Genomic DNA, 15526 nt, shown 5'->3' on the forward strand with positions numbered 1-15526 from the left:
TATCTTGAAATTCCCAGATTTCGAAAATCCGAAATTCCTAGATCTCGAAATCCCTAGATATTGAAATACCAAGATGCTGAAATCTCTATATCCCGAAATTCCTAGATCTTGAAACCTTTTAACAGAAAAATCCCTAGATCTTGAAATTCCAAGACAGAAAAATCCCTAAATACTGAAATCTCTAGGTGCAAAAACCCTTGATCTTAAAATCCCTAGATTTCGAAATCCCCAAATCTCAAAATCCCTAGATCCTGAGATCCCTAGATCCCGAGATCCCTAGATACCGGAATCCCTAGATCCCGAAATCCCTAGATCCCCAAATCCTTAGATTTCGAAATCCCTAGATCCCCAAATCCCTAGATCCCGAAATCCCTAGATACCGGAATCCATAGATCCCGAAATCCCTAGCTCCTCAAATCCCTAGATCCCCAAATCCTTAGATCCCCAAATCCCTAGATCCTCAAATCCTTATATTTCGAAATCCCTAGATCCCCAAATCCCTAGATCCCCAAATCCCTAGATCCCCAAATCCCTAGATCCCTAAATCCCTAAATCCCTAAATCCCTAGATCCCCAAATCCCTAGTTCCCCGAATACCTAGATCCCCAAATCCCTAGATTCTCAAATCCCTAGATCCCCAAATCCTTAGATCCCCAAATCCCTAGAGCCTCAAATCTTTAGATTTCGAAATCCCTAGATCCCTAAATCCCTAAATCCCTAAATCCCTAGATCCCCAAATCCCTAGTTCCCCGAATACCTAGATCCCCAAATCCCTAGATTCTCAAATCCCTAGATCCCCAAATCCTTAGATCCCCAAATCCCTAGAGCCTCAAATCTTTAGATTTCGAAATCCCTAGATCCCTAAATCCCTAAATCCCTAAATCCCTAGATCCCCGAATCCCTAGATCCCCAAATTCCTAGATCCCCAAATCCCTAGATCCCCAAATCTCTAGATCTCCAAATCCCTAGATCCCCAAATCCCTAGATCCCAAAATCCCAAAATCCTTAATTCTCGAAATCCCCAGTTCTGAATCCCTAAATCCACAAATCCCTAAGTTCACGATTCCCTATGTCTCAATACTACTATATCTCAAAATCCCTAGACACGTATATCCCTATATCTCCCACACCTTGTATCCACAATTCACTATACAAATGCCTACACGTTGAAAACCCCATACTCTCAAATTGCAAATCTCTATTCCTTATATTCCCAGATTCTTATTTCTGCAAATCGTCATAGGGGTCCCTATAGTCCCAACAAATCCCAAATTTTAATATGGTAACAATTCGTAGAAATTGCAGGGTGAATTATGTTCAAATATGCAGGCATTTATTAACAATAAAGGAAAGAGAATAGGGCCAATTTTAATGCAGGGGCGGAGAACGTATTTGTTGTAACAGGGTCGCTAGAAGAAAAGTTCTCTCGTTTCCTTTTGAAACAAAGTTCTTTGGCCGTTCATTTCTTGGGATGTGAGACGTAAGTGTAGGGTTTTGGCAGGGCCACTGAGATCGCCGAGATGGAGGAAATTTCAGTGCGCCAAGGTTTTAGATTGCTTCGAGCTCTTTCAGGCTGATCGGCCGTGGGATAGCTTTTTCTTCGACGATGGATCACGGTACAAAGCAGGACGAACGATCCCGGTAAAAAGTATACCTATAGTAGATCCACTGGCCTTCGTGGAACAGCGAAACGGGGCAAGTTTCGTTTGGGCCGATTAATTGAAATGGAAAATGCTCCTTTACCCCGGTGAAATGTTTTATGCGGAATCGGGCTAATGTAGAATTTCCCCTTCTGCTCGAATAAAGAAACTTTCTTTATTCTTTCCTTGGGCTAAAGAATCTACTGCCTTCTTTCTTACGCTCTTTTGTTTATACTTCTCTTTTAACTTTCTTGAATCGCGATTTTTATCATGTATCTTTTATACGGGCACAATGAATGTTGCACATTTTGTTTGGAGTTGAATAAACTGTCGTTTTTTTTGGGTACCTTGTATCTTGAGAGATTGTAACACTGTCAAATTTATTGCTACCGTTCTTTATACAAAGATTTTCACGTAGAGAAAAGTAAGAACAGAATGTAATTTTTTACAGAAATTTACAGATTTTCAGATAGAGAGAAGTAAAAGCAGAAAATAATTTTTTAAAGAAGTTGCACGTACAGACTTTGTTTTTATTTTGTAAGTGGATATTGTTATTTAATATTTGGTAGAGGAAACATTTTCAGGATCAATTTTAAGGGGAAATATGTTACACTGTGGGTTGTTTATAAGTTTTCTCATATATTTTTTGAATGTGGTATGGAATGTACTCACCAGGAAGTATCGCAGGCATGTGTCAAGGTAAGGTATCTCGCGCCCAGGCCGTAAAATGTCCTGAGAACACCTAAGGAATTCCCTAGGGAGTGACCACCTTCCACCCCGATAAGACTTGCGATTTTGCCTTCTCGATGCGCCTCGATAAGACCTGCGATCATAAAAATCTTCCCTCAGTTTTTATATTTTTCATTTTAGTTTGAATCGTAAATGTAGCAATTTCGGAAATTTGTTTTTTTGATGTAGAAATTTTTCATTTATTTGCTCTTGCTTTTTCTTGTTTTCGTATTTTTATATTTTCAAGGTTTCAAGTTTATAAATTTTATATTTATTTATAATTTAAAAGTTTCAAGTTTCTATTTTTATATTTTTAAATTCTCAAGTTTTTATTTTTATATTTTTAAATTCTCAAGTTTTTATATTTTTATATTGTCAAGTTTAGGAATTTTTAATATGTAAGTTTTCAGTTTATTTCGTACATTTCTTTGATTTATTTTGTATATTTTCATATTTTTGAATTTTCGTACTCTCAAGTTTACGAGTTTTTAGGTTATTATATTTTCGATTTTGCAAATTTCAAATTTATGAGGTTTCATTTATTAAAGCTTACATTTTATTTTACGAATTTTTAAATTTTCAAGTTTTCTAGTTTTTATGCTTTTATATTTTTATATTTTCAAGTTTAAAAATTTTATATTTGCAGTACAAAAGTTCTAGTATTTGCAGATTTGTAATTTTTCAGGTTTTCATACTTGCAAGTAACCAGTTTTCAAATTTAGGAATTTAATGATAGAGAAATGTGGAAAAATTGGTATGTATTACATAATTTGACAATTTAAATAGGGAAAAATTTCAAAATTTTTGCAATTTTCAATTTTTGATGCTGAGTTTTCAATTTTTGACTTTAAAAAATTAGGAAATTAAGAAATAAGAAATTAGGAAACAGGAAATTAGGAAACAGGAAATTAGGAAATTAGGAAATTAGGAAATCAGGAAATTAGGAAATTAGAAAATACGAAATTAGGAGATTAGGAGATTAGGAGATTAGGAGATTGGGAAATTGGGGAATTGGGCAATTAGGGAATTGGACAATTGGGAAATTGGGAAATTGGGAAATTGGGAAATTAGGGAATTGGGAAATTAGGGAATTAGGAAATCAGGAAATTAGGAAATTAGAAAATTGAAGAAATGAAGAATTGAAGAATTGAAAAATGGTGAAAGTGGAAAGAAATGAAGAAATTAAACCACTAAAAAATTGGTAAACTCGAAAATCAAAAAATTAGAATATTGCAAAATTACAAAATTACCAAATAACAAAACTAGAAAACCATCAAATGCGAAGGTAGAGAATTTTGAAGTCCCTAGAGATAAAAACCTTTAATCAAAAAATCCAAAATTTGTCCATCGATCATTGCCATTACAAATGCAGCAACCATCCTAGCCAGAAACCTCAATCACGAATCCCTACCTCTCACCCGTTCCACCATCACAAATTTCATCGCAACACAACAAAGGACACATTACGTAAAGGTACAAGCAGAGGTGTCTTATTTGTTTTCGCACAGATAGAAAATTCGGGTTACAGGGGTTAACCTTTGTTTCCTGCACCCTTTCCTTCCACGACCTCGATTCGGTTTCCCACTTGGCGGAGTTTCTCGAGCTTATGAAAATGGCTGACAGCTTTCTGGAGCGGGTTACTCGTCGTGAGAAGTTTTACAACAAGGCGTTTGCTATACTTGCCGGTGCTCTCGCGCGAGTCCTTAGGCTGTCGCGCTCGCCCCCGTGTCCTCCTCTCATTTTTCTGCAACGACGTGTGCATAATGCGATCTTTGCTTCGCGTTTGTTGCATCGTGAATACTCCTTGAAATTCCGCACGAAACTTTCGCCACGATTATCCGTATATTTCGTCCTTTTGCGGATAAACCAGATAAAAGACGATCGCGGTGTTTGGCTTACCCTCAACGTCACCGTGCTACCCTTTCTCGTACTCTTTCACTACCCTTCTTTATTCGGAAAATACTTCTCGTATCGTCTTTACTGTTAGTTTTTAGATTTTTATTTAACGGTGTACATTGTTGTTGTTTATATTTTATTTAATGGTAATTTATTGTTATTTCTGCAACCTTTTCTGGTACTCTTTCACTACCCTTAAATTCAATACGTTTGAAGTATGTTTCTTATCGCTTTTAGCGTTACTTTCTGGATTTTTATTTAACGATAGTTATTGTTATTTTACAGATTTTACTTAACGGTAATTATTGCTTCATTTAACAATAATTATTGTAACTTTGTAAATTTTATTTGATGGTATTTATTCATTCTTTAACGGCATTTTTGTGATTTCAAGGTTTTTGCGAGTTTACAATTAGATGTAAACTCAATGTGTTCAACGTTCTTCAATGTGTTTACTGATTTAGGGATTTTTGGAGATTCAGTGTTGTTCAGCATTTTCTAATGGTATTTGTTGGTTTCTAGCAATTTTCAGCTGTTTCGAATGGATTTTAGTGATTTTTAGTGGGTTTTAGTGATTTCAAGAGGTTTTCAATGATTTTTAGGGTTCTTCTAGTACATTTTTAGTGTTCTTCAGTGGATTCTATTTTTTTTTTACTATTGCATAGTGTTTTGTAAGAAACTAGTGGGAGATTTGAAGAATTTGGGAAGTTGAAAATTTTGTTAATTAAAAAAATAAGAATTTAGAAATGTAGGAAACAGGAAATTTAGGAATTTGAAATTATGGTAAATAAGAAATTTAGGAATTTGGGATTGTGGGAAATGAGAACTGTAGAAATTTGGAATTGTGGAAAATTGGAAATTCTAGAATTTGGAAATATGAGAAATTAGAAATTTAGGAATTTGGAATTGTGGGAAATAACAAAATTTAGGAATTTGGAATTGTGGAAAATGAGAACTGTAGAAATTTGGAATTGTGGAAAATTGGAAATTCTAGAATTGGGAAATGTGAGAAATTAGAAATTTAGGAATTTGGAAATGTGAGAAATTAGAAGTTCAGGAATTTGGAATTATGGGAAATGAGAAATATACAAATTTGGAATTGTGGAAAATTGAAAATTTGGGAACTTGCAATTGCGGGACATTGGAAACTTGGGAACTTGGAATTGTGGGAAATTGGAAATGTAGGAACTTGTAATTCTGGGAAATTGTGAATTTTGGAATTTTGGAACTTTGGAATTTTGGAATTTTGGAATTTTGGAATTTGGGAATTTTGGGTATTAGGAAATCTAGAAATTGGGAAATTTCGGATTTGTGAAATTTGGGGATAGGGATGTTTGGAGCTAGGAAAATTTGGGGGTTAGGATATTTTGAACTAGGGAAATTCCGAAGTAGAGAAATTTAGAACTAGGGAAATTTGGGGCTAGGAATACTTGGAAATAGGGAAATTTGGGGCTAGGAATACTTGGAAATAGGGAAATTTGGGGCTAGGAATATTTGGAAATAGGGAAATGTGGGGCTAGGAATATTTGGAACTGGAGAAATTTTGAACTAGGGAAATTCCGAAGTAGAGAAATTTAGAACTAGGAAAATTTGGGGCTAGGAATACTTGGAAATAGGGAAATGTGGGGCTAGGAATATTTGGAACTAGGAATATTTGGGACTAGGCAATTTAGAATCTAGGGAATTTGAGACTAGGCAATTTAGAATCTAGGGAGATTTGGTACTAGGAAAATTTGGGAAGTGGAAAATTGAGTGATTTGAAAATTGGAAAATTTGCGAATTTTTTTATTTGGTACCTAATAAATTACAATTTGAGACCTTTTAATTTTACGGAAAAAAAATTCTGAAAATTTTTAGTGGTAGATGGCCAGGAACTGTATAATGAATAAAATATCCTTTGCAAAGACACACACAAGTTCGAAGACAAAAGCAATGGATGGAGTGTTAATCGGACGCAGGATTTTCCCGAACGCGAGATTACTCCGACAAGGAAAGTTTGGAGATTTTTCAATGCGAGAAGAAGAGAGAGGTTTGAAACAGAAACGAAGGAGTGTATAAACCCGAGGAAAAGTTGTAAAAGTTTCGGCGACAAGTAACCCGTGTCGGGAAGACTGTCAGCCATTTTCATAAGCTGAAGAAACTCTGGCAACTAGGAAACCGAATCGAGGTCGCGAAAGGAAGTCAGGAGAGAAAGGACTTTTCGCTTGTTTTTCGAGCCTCTGTATGTGCACTTAGGTGAATTCTGTATGAGCGAGACGGGGAAAAATCTTACGATGGATACTTGAAAGAAACATGGAATTAAATGGAACGAATGGTTGCTCGGAACATTTTCGGCCATTAAACTTTCATGGTGAAAAAGGCGGGGGAAATTGGGACGAAAATGGTATCGATAAGTTATTGGGGTTAAATGAGATCTGCTCGGGTTTTTGGGACTGTGTTAGTTCTAAGGGGGGCTATATGAACAATTCTTCATTGGTAACATAATACTGTATATTCGTTTCCCCTGATTTTAATGGTACAATTAATTACCTTTCATCATTAATTTTTAAAACGTCAAAACGTTTTAATCGTCTATGATCCAAAGGTGTGTTGCACTTAGTTTTAGCAGAAACCACTTCAGAAAGTATTTTAGAGTACTTTTCTTGAGAAAAATAAAAACAATTGTCTTCTCGTTTACCCGCAATTAATGCATTTAACTTTTCAAGAAAAAGATCACGATTTACTGCGGTATCCATTCAGTATAAATTACGGTATTGGAAAGAAAAATTAAGAAAACGTTGCCCGCATCATCAAAGCTTGCATAAGATTGACAAAGCTGACTGATTCCCAGCAGAACACAGGATTTGGCGGGAGAGAGCCAGTCGCTTCTTTGTCGGCTCCTCTCTTTTGGACCTCCACCAGAGCATATCTGTGATTGTCCACATACACCGGTGAAGGTCCGAATGTACAAGAATGTAATAAAATATTCGATCTTTCACCGACGTATTTGGTATGTGTTGACATTCACCGGTGAAAGTCGACATTCTCCAATTTCGGTCTTTCACGGTAACATAGTCCTAAAAGTGAAATTAATGTGGTTTTAATCCAATGGCCATAGACTGTACAACAAAAATACCTCCACCAAAATTGTCCATCGCAAGCTATGTTTTGACCCAACAGAACAAAAGAGAATGGAAATTATTAATGTGAATGTGTAGGTAAGAACGAAAAGAGAGTAACAAATCAGATTTTCAAGTTTTAAACGTCCTCCTATTCGTTCCGTTGGTAATTAGATTGCTAGGATCGCGTACCAACTGCGAGTAACAATGGATGCAACAGGAATGGCAGAACCTGGCAGGAAGTTTGCTCTCCAGGAAACTCGAGAGGACAAAGGAGACTAGTATTAATTGCTCGATTTCTCTGAAGCAGTATCATTCAAGAGGAAAGTAATTATTGGTTCCAACTTGGTAACACCGTTTCACGCTGTCGTAGCCTTACCGACCACCGAGAAAAATGTTTACTTATCGACGACAGTTTCATCGATTAAATTCTACTTACGCAAATCCTGTGACAAACTTACTACTGTGTTTTCATTTGTCTGGTTAATTCTTTTGGGAAATTTCTTGAGGAAATATTGTAAATTGGGGGAATGGGAAAATTGGGAAATTGGGAAGTTGGAAAACTGGGTAATTGCAAAATTGTGATATTTTTCAAGGAAAGATTGGAAAATGGGGAATTGTGGAAAATTGGAAATTCAGGAATTTGGAATTGTGGGAAATTGGAGATTTTAAACTTTGGAAATATAGGAATTTGGAATCGTGGAAAATTGGAGATTTTAGAATTTGGAAAAATGGAAAATTGGAAATTTGGGAATTTGGAATTGTGGATAATGGGAAATGTGGTAATTTGGAATTGTGGGAAATTGGAAATTTAGGAACTTGGAATTGTGGGAAATTGGAGATTTTAGACTTTGGAAATATAAGAATTTGGAATCGTGGAAAATTGGAGATTTTAGAATTTGGAAAAATGGATAATTGGAAATTTGGAAATTTGAAATTGTAGGTAATTGGAAATGTGGTAATTTGGAATTGTGGGAAATTGGAAATTCAGGAATTTGGAATTGTGGAAAATTGGAGATTTTAGACTTTGGAAATATAGGAATTTGGAATCGTGGAAAATTGGAGATTTTAGAATTTGGAAAAATGGAAAATTGGAAATTTGGGAATTTGGAATTGTGGGTAATGGGAAATGTGGTAATTTGGAATTGTGGGAAATTGGAAATTTAGGAACTTGGAATTGTGGGAAATTGGAGATTTTAGACTTTGGAAATATAGGAATTTGGAATCGTGGAAAATTGGCGTTTTGAGAATTTGGAAAAATGGAAAATTGGAAATTTGGGAATTTGGAATTGTGGGTAATTGGAAATGTGGTAATTTGGAATTGTGGGAAATTGGAAATTTAGGAACTTGGAATTGTGGGAAATTGGAGATTTTAGACTTTGGAAATATAAGAATTTGGAATCGTGGAAAATTGGCGATTTTAGAATTTGGAAAAATGGAAAATTGGAAATTTGGGAATTTGGAATTGTGGGTAATTGGAAATGTGGTAATTTGGAATTGTGGAAAATTGGAAATTTAAGAACTTCGAATTGTGGGAAATGGGAAATTTTTAAATTTGTAAAAATGGAAAATGGGGAAATGGGAAAATTAGAGAATTATTGAACTAGAAATCTTGTATAGATGCAAACTAAAAAATTACAGAGTGTAAACTTGGAAAGCTAGCAACCTACAAAACCAGAAATCCCAACAATCAACAAAAGAGCACAAAATAAAAACACAATAAAAATCCAAAATAATTGCAACAAAACAACCATTTATTTTCCTGTCCGGTATCATCCAATACAATCTAAACTTGTACCGTAATTGTTTCAATAACTCAATTCGCCCACTTTTCACTGCAATATTTCAATTAATTCCTCATACATCGTTACAATAAATTTGATTAACAACACTCAAAGCGGTGATATCGCGCTCGGTAAAAGAAGCAACAACAATGGAGTTTCATTTCATGATGCAATTTCTGCTCCTGTGAAATTCAGGATTATAAATCGCGGACCATACCGTTTTGAAATCCGTGGTAATGCGTTGTTCTTTCTCAGAACGTAAGTCTTCGTCGTTTTTCTGTTTTCCCGGTATCATCAGGTACATTTTTTATTTCTATAGCAACCACGGGGAACCGTGTCTGATAAATATTGCCTCGACCATTACATGTATCTTGATCTCCCGTGTTGCGATCTTCTTCACGACGTTTCCTCCTTCTTTTTCTCCGTCTCTTACTTTTTCTTTTTGTTGGCATAACCTTTTCGGCTGTATTTTATATTTTTACACTTTGCGCAATTTAAGTTCGAACGTTAATGCATTATGAGCTCATTTCGATTTTTTTCTGCTTTTGTAACATTAGGTTTGGAGTTAACAGACATTTAGTGTTAACGGACATTTCTTATATACCTATCTCTACACGCGTCAATTTGACGCACGAACGAATATATTTAAAGAAAAACAACTAGAAAGCAATATAATTAAACACTACAAGTAAGAAATGAAAATAGGAGATATATTTATAGAAAGTTTTTATTATTCGATAATATTTTAGTACATTACTTCAATATTCTACATTCATATTTTTACTTCCCTCTACCCTGCGAACTGCGATTTGTACTGCGACCCCGGGTCCGATCCCGGCATACCGGCTGAGCCGGCCGCGTGCGACCCGGACAAGCGAAGTCCGTCGTTTATAAGGTATCGTCGGTGCATTCATATTTATTATTGTTGTAATTTTCGCCTGGGTAAAACTAATTTACTAAAAATTTTATTTACATTACGATCGCGTGAAATTGACGCACATCCGTAGAGATAGGTATACCCATAGCAAATTTCAATATTTCAAAGCTTCTGAAGAAAATAGACTTCAATACTTACCTCGTTCAACGGATAAAAGTCCGTACAAGATAAAATAAAAATGCGAACGGTCTTTGTAATTTTTTTGAAAAAATTCGAAATGCGTCAAAATGACGCGTTCTGTAAACCTAGTGTTAAACATTCAAAGGTGTTAGCGTTTATTATAATTAATTTAAGTTAATTTGAATTATTTTTTAACAGTCAAATATTACTCTTTTGGGAGTAAGTAAATTTTAATTAATTTTTGTAGCTTTTTTTCGTTTTTAGACATTTTATGAGAGTTAGAAGATATTAGTATCCTTGGAGTAAATTTGACAAATTTTAATTGAGTTATGTGACTATTTATTTTTTGTTTTGAGACATTTTTTAAGAACTAAAATATTTTAGCATTTGTGGTGTGATTATTGCAAGTTTTAATTGAGTTATGTCACCTTTTATTTTCTTTTTTTAAGCATTTTTTAACAGTTAGAAGATATTAGTAGTTTTAGAGTAATTATTGCAAACTTTAATTAAGTTATGTGACTTTCTATTTTTCGTTTTGAGGCATTTTTTAAGTTCTATCGATTGGTTTTCACTTTTCTATTAATATAAATACAATAAGGATTAATATGGCAAAGTTAGTTGAATTTGAAAGTAAAAAAGATATCACAACATTGATAATAATGTCTGCGTTTATATTAATATTTTCAATCATACTAATTTCTCCCTACATACTTGATATTAATAAGTAACGTTAATCTAAATACATTCTGAATTAACACTTTTCCAAAATGAATCAGTCAATAATTCGCAAATAATACATTTAAACTTCTTATTGTTTCATATCACTTTATTATGATTCATCAATATCAAGTGCATAATAGTTGCATTGCACTGCAACGTTACTCTTCCATAAAACACATCAATCAATAATAAATCTTAAATTATTCATTTCTATTTAAATTGAAGCACTTAATGTCTACTTTTTAATATTAAACTCCATCTGCTCGATATTATTGATTAACGTCTGAGTACACTATGAAAAATAAATTGAATATATTTAATTTTATTATAAATTTAAATTTTCATAGACTAATGTCTAATTACAATATGAAAATGAAATTTAGTATAGCTAATTCTATTATAAATTTAAATTTTCTTAGGTTAGTGCCTGAATACAATATGAAAATGAAATTAGTAACAGTTAATTTTATTATAAATTTAAATTTTCTTATATTAACGTCTTTATACAATATGAAAATGAAATTGAGTATAGTTAATTCTATTACAAATTTAAATTGTCGTCCATCAACATCTGAATGCAATATAAAAATTATATTTTATCAAGTTTCAAAATAAATTTTCTTATTACACATATTTGTCTCTGTCAAGCTTAAAATGAAATATGAATCGACAATGTTTAACAAGAACTTCATCAAAATGTCACTCTGCACAAAAACAAAAGAACGTAGCTTCTTAACAATAGTACACAAAATTTGTCGCTATGAGAATGCAACTATAAATAAATAAATGGATAGATATAATATAGACTAACTCCATCTACACAAAGGTTAATAATTTTCTGGAGCTTCACTAATTGTACGATCCACTTAAAATTGGGTGCATTTAATTTAATTTGAAATAAAGATTGTAAGGATGACCTATTTGTGGAACGACTCGATAGGGAAGTAGCCTTAATTAAAAAGTGATCGCGGTTTTAAAAGGCGGAGCTCACCTTTGACGGAGGTAACCAAAGTTAAATGTTGAGCATTCATCTCGGCGAGTCGGCGGATCACGTCGATCTGCTCCAAGGAAAGTTGAACAGCATTCAACTGTGCTGCACCGCATGGAACGTAGGCAGACCAGAACTGCAAGCACATAAATCGAACATTAGAAACGTTTTATGTTTGCGCAAAAAATTGCATTTGGAAGGATAGATAATTAGACCGAATGAGTAGAAATCACATTTCTCGTTCAAATATTTTTAATTGGTAATTTTAATGTGATTTTAAAACCACTTGCTAATACAATTTTCGGTTCATTTAAAATTATTTAATTAGAATAATTTGAAGATGGGCTGGCAATGAAAATTTTGAATGTTACTGAAATTTTATTGAGTAAATACGATTTTATTTTCCATTCGAATATTTTTAATTGGTATTTTATAAATTTAATATGATATTGAGACTTCTCCATTTGAATCTTTTTAATTGGTATCTTGAAAATTTAATATTATACCACTTGTTGTTCGAGTTTGTTTCAGTTTTTTCAAAATTACTCCAAGTGAATAATTTTAAAATTTGAAAAAAAGTTTTGAATATTATTGGTATTTTAGCGATCAAAACTTTCAATTAATTCGAAATTATTTTTCTAACCAAATAAAACAACTGCAACCATTATTAAAATAGAAAGAAATTGCAAGTGCAAGTACAATTACCGTTCAAGTATAATTACAAGGAAATTAGCGGTGAAATTTAATGGCCGAGGCACGAACAATATCAAGTGCTAATGAATCTTGTTTTCTCCTGATTCATTAAATCTTTGATCGAGTAAAAGAGACTCTGGTGTATTATTAATATTCATCACGCATTCACGATGCTTTTAGCATTCATTGTAGAGTCATAATACGTTCATAATCACTTGAGACCACTTAGCAATGGACGATGGACAGTTAATTAACACCTCTCTTCACACGAGTTGTATGTGCTCCACATTCCGTGTTTCAAAAATCGCTTTCAGCTAATTAGTTCATCGTATCGTGATGATTGCTTTTCACCGAAAGCAATGACAACCTTTCACTGTTTAAATATTTAAATAATCAATACTTCCATTTTGCTTTCACAATGGGTCCATCAGAATTGATGGTGTTTTTCGTTGAATTTGTGCAGTAATTAATTCAATAGAATAATATCGTATCATAATTAAAATGTTATCTAGTAATTGTTTGAAAATCGCGCGTCGCGGCGTCTGCAATAGTGAATTATGAAAATGGCCGCAACAAAAAATTTCGCAGGGAATTATGCTTGGGTCATCCAAATATAAATGATATCAAACAATTTAAACGTAACAAATATAGTAAAATGTGTGTTGCAGTAGTAAGTGACGATTAAACGACGAATCATTGGAGTGCGAGTGAATATAAGTGGATTCCGTGAATTTCAAGTCGCACTCAAGCTACATATGACGCACTTAAACTACACACGACGCACTCAAGCTACATATGAAGCACTTAAGCTACACATGGTGCATTCAAGTTACATATGACGCACTCGAACTAAATATGACACATTCAAGCTACACGTGACACACTCAAACTACATATGACGCACTCGAGTTACACATAACGCACTCGAGCTATACATGACGCACTCAAATTACATATGACACTCTTAAGTTATGTATGACGCATTCAAACTACACATGAAGCACTCAAACTACATATGATACCTACTCTTAAGTTATATATGACGCACTCAAGCTATATATGCCGCATTCAAGTTACACATGACACACTCAAGCTACATATGACACACTCAAATTACATTTGACGCATTCAAACTACATATGACGCACTCAATCTACATATGACGCACTCAAGCTACACATGACAAGTTACATATGACGCACTCAAGCTACATATAACGCACTCAAATTACATCTGACGCACTCAAGCTACATATGACGCACTCAAGCTACACACGACGCTCTCAAGCTACACACGACAAGTTACATATGACGCACTCAAGCTACACATAACGCACTCAAATTACATCTGACGCACTCAAGCTACATATGACTCACTCAAGCTACACACGACGCACTCAAGCTACACATGACAAGTTACACATGACGCACTCAAGCTACATGTGACGCACTCAAGCTACACATGACGCACTTAAGATACATATGACGCACTTAAGACACATATGGCCCACTCAAGCTACCCATGACGCACTTAAACTACATATGACGTACTCAAGCTACATATGATGCACTCAAGCTACACGTGACGAACTCAACCCACATCTGCACGCTTCAAACCTGCCAAATCTTACACGAATTTTGAATACGCTTCAATTTGGAGTTTAAGTCCAATTATAATTTGCATGGTCAAGGTTTGCCGAATACAAAATTGACATAACACTTCAACTTTTCTTTCCAGTTTTAATATTGTAGCTGTGATCAGTTAGTTCCAAAGCACTTGATAAATCATAAGGCAAATGGTTAAGAACTATGTGTATGTGCGTCACAGCGTCAGCAATATTAAGTGACGATTAAACGACGAATCATTAGGATACGAGTGAATATAAGTGGACTCTATGAATTTCACTTCGAACGACTAGTTTATTTTGCAACGTACTTGATCACTGTTTGTTCGAGAGTGTCTCCGAAGAATTTTTACGTTTCACGAAAGCTCGGAATGGCCGTAGAATTTTTGTGACATTGCCGAGGGAAAACGGTTTCTAATTTTCTATCGGTTTAGGTAAAATTTGGGTGGAGATGGAAATGCGAGCGACGTATGAAGTGTGTCTGGGTTTACCCGCAGTGACCTAAGCAAGTAATAAAGGCAGCAATACTTCGACACGAATAGTTCACTGCGAACGGAAAACTCTACTGTTAAGGTTAAGGGTTCCAGATGTGACAATAAAAAAATATTCGCTGAAATGTAATGAGTCGGGTCTTATTGCTGTTGTGGATAAAGATTGATTTGAAATTACAAATAACCGAACGAAATGTTAAAGTATCGCTAGACTCTTTTCAAGTCATCTTCTTTGGTATTTAATCACTGTCTTGTATTTCTGTAAGTACAATTTTTTAAGAAAAATTATAATTTATTAATTACAGTAAATATTTTGCTATGAACTCATTCTGCATACATAAAGAACTCATTCATAATCCTTTTAAATCGGTCTAACGAACAAAAAAGAAGCGTAATTATCGTTTAATTACTACTACAGTTAATGGAATCGCAACAAATTAAAAACATGGAAGATCGTTAATACCCGAACTTCATAATTGGAATCTGACCCATGAAAGCTTTTGTTCCTAAATATTTTTCGGCTAACTAAAATTCAACAAAAAGCTTCCCTTTTTTCTTTTTACCGCAGTAAAAGTTAAGTTATGCGGAAATTAAAAAATGCCACCTGAAATACGCGAAGCGGATGAAATTAATAAAAGAGCAACCGCGTAACCAACGGTATGCATCGCTTTTTAATCCATTCCCTTTGTTTTAAAAAACGCGATGCATTTTACGCCAAAAATTTCGCGCAACAGTTTCCGTGACACTGGTGCCAGGGACGAACCTAGATATTTCATCTCTCTGTCTAAATTAGTTTCACAATTACTA

The 15526-nt window shown here is 34.2% G+C and overlaps 1 protein-coding gene across 7 annotated transcripts in view; it reads right to left on the bottom strand.

Annotated features, from left to right (window-relative positions):
* Positions 1 to 15526, bottom strand: part of LOC100877990 (dipeptidase 1) — a 414301-nt gene that overhangs the window by 33008 nt on the left and 365767 nt on the right. For all 7 annotated transcript variants that reach the window (XM_076534715.1, XM_076534710.1, XM_076534708.1 and 4 more), the window contains 2 exons: positions 11915 to 12047; positions 2312 to 2462 (listed from right to left, as the gene is read on the bottom strand). In XM_076534715.1, coding sequence (XP_076390830.1) covers positions 2312 to 2462; positions 11915 to 12047 — 284 coding nt within the window. The remainder of the gene's footprint in view (positions 1 to 2311; positions 2463 to 11914; positions 12048 to 15526) is intronic.

This window comes from Megachile rotundata, chromosome 8 (genome assembly GCF_050947335.1).
Source record: "Megachile rotundata isolate GNS110a chromosome 8, iyMegRotu1, whole genome shotgun sequence".
NCBI classification, from domain to species: Eukaryota; Metazoa; Arthropoda; class Insecta; order Hymenoptera; family Megachilidae; genus Megachile; species Megachile rotundata.